This window comes from Rhinichthys klamathensis, unplaced genomic scaffold (genome assembly GCF_029890125.1).
Source record: "Rhinichthys klamathensis goyatoka isolate OS25496 unplaced genomic scaffold, OSU_Roscu_1.1 h1tg000450l_1, whole genome shotgun sequence".
Lineage (NCBI taxonomy): Eukaryota > Metazoa > Chordata > Actinopteri > Cypriniformes > Leuciscidae > Rhinichthys > Rhinichthys klamathensis.
The window spans coordinates 2501-10000 of record NW_026606943.1 but is presented as its reverse complement, the minus strand read 5'-3'; the positions used below and the strand labels follow the sequence as shown (position 1 = coordinate 10000).

General features: G+C 49.3%; 1 protein-coding gene across 2 annotated transcripts in view; it reads right to left on the bottom strand.

Annotated features, from left to right (window-relative positions):
• Positions 1-7500, bottom strand: part of atf6b (activating transcription factor 6 beta) — a 23781-nt gene that overhangs the window by 14690 nt on the left and 1591 nt on the right. For both annotated transcript variants that reach the window (XM_056236512.1, XM_056236513.1), the window contains exons 4-6: positions 2963-3118; positions 121-281; positions 1-40 (exon numbers count right to left, since the gene is read on the bottom strand). The exon at positions 1-40 is cut by the window's left edge and continues 140 nt beyond it. In XM_056236512.1, the coding sequence (XP_056092487.1) occupies positions 1-40; positions 121-281; positions 2963-3118 (357 nt within the window). The remainder of the gene's footprint in view (positions 41-120; positions 282-2962; positions 3119-7500) is intronic.

The window sequence follows — 7500 nt, the reverse complement described above, 5'->3', positions numbered from 1 at the left end:
GGTTCTTGATCATGCGCTGCTGCCGCTTCAGAACCTTCATCTGATGAACACACACACACACACACGCTTCAGCACACCCGTCTCAGACACACCCCTGAGATGCAGACCCTGGTCACTCACGTCAATGTCTCCGCAGCTGGAGGGGGGGCCGGGTGCAGGGATGATGGGTTTGCTCGGGGGCGGGGCTAACGGGCTCCTGCAGTGAGGCATGCTGGGAGAAAGCGGCTCCATCTTCACGACAGCGGGAGCAGAACCCAGACACACGGACTGAGACAGAACCACTGCAGCACAGAGAGAACACTGATGACAAATACTCACTTCACTTCAGTGTCCACAAGTGTGACGATAAACAAGTAGCGGTGAGAACTCTCATTAAAAACGCATGCGCTCAATTGAGTCGGATCATTTTTTATCCAATAAGACAACGAGCATAATCTACCATGGAAACACATTTACTGAATAAAGGCCCTTTCACACCGGACGCGTAACGAGAAACCGAAACGGAAAAGCGAATAGTTCGCGTCAAATCCATTCACATCAGCCGCGACGCGCATTAGCGACGTTCATAGCTTCAACATTCCAAAACTGAGTCTGAAGGGGAGTATGCTAATCTTGTAAAGTAGCTCAAACTTTGCCACAAAGAACCGGCCAAAGTAAGGATTATGCATTAAACATTTGAATTGTTTATTAATAAACTAGTGTTTTCTGTCAGTTTTCGGTATGAGACGCGCTCCAGTTCACGCGCCGGCGCCTCCGTGTCCTAATTATATTGTCTACTACATTTGCTTCTTATTCCTATTCATCCAGGCAATTTGTTGATGAAACATTGATTAAAATTAAGATACAATTTATACAAAACGAAATTCACTTTAAAGAAAGGCTTTCTACAAAACAAAACTTAAGTGGCCAAAATTATGTCTGACCCCTTCCAAATGTTTTCGATATATTGGGCATCTTATGATCCTTACTCATCTCATGCGGTTCCCTTTTCATATAGATCATCAACATAGATGAAATAAAAAAAAATAGCATTATATTATTTAAACGTATATTTGAGTTTTTTAACTTATAGGCCTATTTAAGCGTCACCGCTCCGCTTTATTTACGCACATGCTCTGATTCATACATGCAAAAATAATATGAAACACACAACCATGAATGTTGAAAATATTCTAAATCAATTATTTCCCTCCTAGTCAAAAATATTATAAATCATCAGCAAGCACTTCATCAACTCGCCGGAGACACCAACTATCAGCTATTTTATCCCATGCCTCGTTCTTTTGCTGGTAAGAAACACCGTCGTGTCATGAACGATAGCGTATGCGTGCGCTGAGATGTGGAATAGGCAATATAAAAATGCTGTCATTATAAAAGGTTTCTAGTTTCAATGTATTGCTTGTTTTTAGTTTATATTTCATGTTGTGACACTTCTCTTCTCTCGCACATAACGCTGCTACGTCAGAGCGGCCAAAGCATCAACAAGCGTCACCTTTGTTTCCCTGTATGTGATTGGCTGAAGCCTTTTCTGTCGCCGCAAAAGTAAAAAAAAAAATCGACATCGAAGCGAAAAAAAAGTGGTTTTTCCGCCGCAGCACATTCGCGTTCGGTGTGGAAGCACTCGTTACACACACAGCTGATCAAAAAATAAAACTATCGCGTTTAAAATTATTCGTGCGTCAAAATCGCGTCCAGTGTGAAACGACCTTAAGAAAAAAAACATGCTTTTGTAAATCAATTACAACATAAAAATTCACAATTGGCATATGAAGTCATAATTTGGGCCTTTTTAATATCAATTATAATTTAATCATAATTATATTTTTGTCATAATTTTGACTTTTTATCTCATAATTATGACTTGTCAATTTCAAGTTATGCCATAAATATGACTATCTCATAATTAAGATTTACCAAAGCATGATTTTTTCCCTTGTGTGGCAGAAATGAGCTTTCCTAGATATGAGCATCTGCATTACACTGCATATTTCTGAATAAAGCCGAGGTGTGTTTCCTCCTGGAGTGTGTGTGTGTGTGTTTCCTCCTGGAGTGTGTGTGTGTGTGTGTGTGTTTGTGTGTGTGTGTGTTTCCTCCTGGAGTGTGTGTGTGTGTGTGTGTGTGTTTCCTCCTGGAGTGTGTGTGTGTGTGTTTCCTCCTGGAGTGTGTGTGTGTGTGTGTGTGTGTGTGTTTCCTCCTGGAGTGTGTGTGTGTGTGTGTGTTTCCTCCTGGAGTGTGTGTGTGTGTGTTTCCTCCTGGAGTGTGTGTGTGTGTGTGTGTGTTTCCTCCTGGAGTGTGTGTGTGTGTGTGTTTCCTCCTGGAGTGTGTGTGTGTTTCCTCCTGGAGTGTGTGTGTTTCCTCCTGGAGTGTGTGTGTGTGTGTGTGTGTGTGTGTTTCCTCCTGGAGTGTGTTTGTGTGTGTGTGTTTCCTCCTGGAGTGTGTGTGTGTGTGTGTTTCCTCCTGGAGTGTGTGTGTGTGTGTGTGTTTCCTCCTGGAGTGTGTGTGTGTGTGTGTGTTTCCTCCTGGAGTGTGTGTGTTTCCTCCTGGAGTGTGTGTGTGTTTCCTCCTGGAGTGTGTGTGTGTGTGTGTGTTTCCTCCTGGAGTGTGTGTGTGTTTCCTCCTGGAGTGTGTGTGTGTGTGTTTCCTCCTGGAGTGTGTGTGTTTCCTCCTGGAGTGTGTGTGTGTGTGTGTGTTTCCTCCTGGAGTGTGTGTGTGTGTGTGTGTGTTTCCTCCTGGAGTGTGTGTGTGTGTGTGTTTCCTCCTGGAGTGTGTGTGTGTGTGTGTTTCCTCCTGGAGTGTGTGTGTGTGTGTGTGTGTGTGTGTGTGTTTCCTCCTGGAGTGTGTGTGTGTGTGTGTGTGTTTCCTCCTGGACTGTGAGCTCCACTATGAATTTGTTGTTGTTGTTGATATTGTTCAATAAACAGCTCCACTTCTAAACATGAGATGTAGGTGTGTGTGATCTCACCAGGCGTGCTCTGGTCGGCGGGAGGAACAGGAACGGGAACGGGAACAGGAAGGCTCTGCAGGATCAGGGCTTTGGCTGGGCTCGCGCTCGACACACACACGGGTTTGGGCTGGAGCAGAGGTTTGCTGCTGAGAATGCTGGAGGCCTTCAGTGAGGCTGAGGAACACAGGAACACATCAGGAACACATCAGGAACACATCAGGAACACATCGGGAACACATCGGGAACACATCAGGAACACATCGGGAACACATCGGGAACACATCGGGAACACATCAGGAACACATCGGGAACACATCGGGAACACATCAGGAACACATCAGGAACACATCGGGAACACATCGGGAACACATCAGGAACACATCGGGAACACATCGGGAACACATCAGGAACACATCGGGAACACATCAGGAACACATCAGGAACACATCGGGAACACATCAGGAACACATCAGGAACACATCAGGAACACATCAGGAACACATCAGGAACACATCGGGAACACATCAGGAACACATCAGGAACACATCAGGAACACATCGGGGACACATCAGGAACACATCAGGAACACATCGGGAACACATCAGGAACACATCGGGAACACATCAGGAACACATCGGGAACACATCAGGAACACATCGGGAACACATCAGGAACACATCGGGAACACATCAGGAACACATCAGGAACACATCGGGAACACATCGGGAACACATCGGGAACACATCGGGAACACATCAGGAACACATCGGGAACACATCGGGAACACATCGGGAACACATCGGGAACACATCGGGAACACATCGGGAACACATCAGGAACACATCGGGGAACACATCGGGAACACATCAGGAACACATCGGGAACACATCGGGAACACATCGGGAACACATCAGGAACACATCGGGAACACATCAGGAACACATCGGGAACACATCAGGAACACATCGGGAACACATCAGGAACACATCGGGAACACATCGGGAACACATCGGGAACACATCAGGAACACATCGGGAACACATCGGGAACACATCGGGAACAGGCCGGATCATTCCCTTCCAGCTCAGAACTCTCTCAGTTAGTTTAGTGCGACGGCCTGAGACAGGAGGAGCTGGGGAGGGAGGAGGGCAATCCTGCGATCGCCGCTGATAGCACTGAAGAGCTTATATACGAGGACAGTGATAGGCGTCGTATTCCTACAGCTCGAGGAGTCACCTGACCCGTTTGCTCACTCTATGTGTGTGTGCAGACCTGTGGTTTGAGCGTCGAGGGTGAAGAGTGTGTGTGTGTGTGTGTGTAACACACCTGTGGTTACGGTGACCTCTACGCTGGCTAGCGGCGGCGACAGCAAGTGTGTGTGTGTGTGTGTGTGTGTAACACACCTGTGGTCACGGTGACCTCTACGCTGGCTAGCGGCGGCGACAGCACGTGTGTGTGTGTGTGTGTGTGTGTAACACACCTGTGGTCACGGTGACCTCTACGCTGGCTAGCGGCGGCGACAGCACGTGTGTGTGTGTGTGTGTGTGTGTAACACACCTGTGGTCACGGTGACCTCTACGCTGGCTAGCGGCGGCGACAGCACGTGTGTGTGTGTGTGTGTGTGTGTAACACACCTGTGGTCACGGTGACCTCTACGCTGGCTAGCGGCGGCGACAGCACGTGTGTGTGTGTGTGTGTGTGTGTAACACACCTGTGGTCACGGTGACCTCTACGCTGGCTAGCGGCGGCGACAGCACGTGTGTGTGTGTGTGTGTGTGTGTAACACACCTGTGGTCACGGTGACCTCTACGCTGGCTAGCGGCGGCGACAGCACGTGTGTGTGTGTGTGTGTGTGTGTAACACACCTGTGGTTACGGTGACCTCTACGCTGGCTAGCGGCGGCGACAGCACGTGTGTGTGTGTGTGTGTGTGTGTAACACACCTGTGGTTACGGTGACCTCTACGCTGGCTAGCGGCGGCGACAGCACGTGTGTGTGTGTGTGTGTGTGTAACACACCTGTGGTTACGGTGACCTCTACGCTGGCTAGCGGCGGCGACAGCACGTGTGTGTGTGTGTGTGTGTGTGTGTGTAACACACCTGTGGTTACGGTGACCTCTACGCTGGCTAGCGGCGGCGACAGCACGTGTGTGTGTGTGTGTGTGTGTGTTTAACACACCTGTGGTTACGGTGACCTCTACGCTGGCTAGCGGCGGCGACAGCACGTGTGTGTGTGTGTGTGTGTGTGTGTAACACACCTGTGGTTACGGTGACCTCTACGCTGGCTAGCAGCGGCGACAGCACGTGTGTGTGTGTGTGTGTGTGTGTGTGTAACACACCTGTGGTTACGGTGACCTCTACGCTGGCTAGCGGCGGCGACAGCACGTGTGTGTGTGTGTGTGTGTGTGTGTGTGTGTGTGTAACACACCTGTGGTTACGGTGACCTCTACGCTGGCTAGCGGCGGCGACAGCACGTGTGTGTGTGTGTGTGTAACACACCTGTGGTTACGGTGACCTCTACGCTGGCTAGCGGCGGCGACAGCAAGTGTGTGTGTGTGTGTGTGTGTGTGTGTGTAACACACCTGTGGTTACTGGTGACCTCTACGCTGGCTAGCGGCGGGCGACAGCACGTGTGTGTGTGTGTGTGTGTGTGTGTGTTAGGGGTGTAACGGTACATGTATTCGTATTGAACCGTTTCGGTTCGAGGCTTCCGGTTCGGTACGCATACAAACCGAACGATTCCTTGGACCATTTTTCCTGCCGACAAAATTCGCGCTGGCGCGACCACCACAACGTTGCGCAACATCAAATGGCAAGCGGAACGAAACTGCGCTACTCATTATATTGTCCTTCACGGATCGTCTATCAGTTCGGACCAGCAACATCTGTGCAGCGCGCGCCGATCTCGATCAAGCGACACTGTTACAACACAGGGCTAAGATATCCAGTGAAGAAAACATTTGAATTCGCCACTGAAGTAATAACATCGCTGCGAGATCTAGTGAGAAGCATTTACATTTCTCCGTTATTAACCGTAGATCTCCATTAGATCAAACAGTGCTGACGTGGAAACCAGGAGAAACATTGTGCCGTGAATGATCTAGTTGCTATAGGCTTTAAGTCCACAGATCAGCAACATTCACCATGGATTTAATATAGTAACACTAACTGTAAACCAGTTTGGCTGGAATAGTGAAATGCTTTCAAGTACTTCACACATCTTTTTCCAGCACTTCAAAACTCAAATAGGATATAAATAAATATATATTTAAATGTTATTTTAATGTGATGACCAAAACATTATTTGTTCATCCTTCAAAGATTACCCCCATTTATAAACCTGAAAGTTTCAAGATGTAGGAAAACTCAGTTATTTAAAAATATTTTTTCTTTTAACAAATAGGAAATTTCTCTGCATTTCTTTCTTTTTGCTGTATCGAAAACGTACCGAACCGTGACTTTAAAACCGAGGTACGTACCGAACCGTGATTTTTGTTGTACCGTTACACCCCTAGTGTGTGTGTACACACCTGTGGTTACGGTGACCTCTACGCTGGCTAGCGGCGGCGACAGCACGTGTGTGTGTGTGTGTAACACACCTGTGGTTACGGTGACCTCTACGCTGGCTAGCGGCGGCGACAGCACGTGTGTGTGTGTGTGTAACACACCTGTGGTTACGGTGACCTCTACGCTGGCTAGCGGCGGCGACAGCACGTGTGTGTGTGTGTGTGTGTGTGTGTTTAACACACCTGTGGTTACGGTGACTCTACGCTGGCTAGCGGCGGCGACAGCACGTGTGTGTGTGTGTGTGTGTGTAACACACCTGTGGGTTACGGTGACCTCTACGCTGGCTAGCGGCGGCGACAGCACGTGTGTGTGTGTGTGTGTGTGTGTGTGTGTGTGTGTAACACACATGTAGTTACGGTGACCTCTACGGCTGGCTAGCGGCGGGCGACAGCACGTGTGTGTGTGTGTGTGTGTGTGTGTGTGTAACACACCTGTGGTTACGGTGACCTCTACGCTGGCTAGCGGCGGCGACAGCACGTGTGTGTGTGTGTGTGTGTGTGTGTAACACACCTGTGGTTACGGTGACCTCTACGCTGGCTAGCGGCGGCGACAGCACGTGTGTGTGTGTGTGTGTGTGTGTGTGTGTGTGTGTAACACACCTGTAGTTACGGTGACCTCTACGCTGGCTAGCGGCGGCGACAGCACGTGTGTGTGTGTGTGTGTGTAACACACCTGTGGTTACGGTGACCTCTACACTGGCTAGCGGCGGCGACAGCACGTGTGTGTGTGTGTGTGTGTGTAACACACCTGTGGTTACGGTGACCTCTACGCTGGCTAGCGGCGGCGACAGCACGTGTGTGTGTGTGTGTAACACACCTGTGGTTACGGTGACCTCTACGCTGGCTAGCGGCGGCGACAGCACGTGTGTGTGTGTGTGTGTGTGTGTGTAACACACCTGTGGTTACGGTGACCTCTACGCTGGCTAGCGGCGGCGACAGCACGTGTGTGTGTGTGTGGTGTGTGTAACACACCTGTGGTTACGGTGACCTCT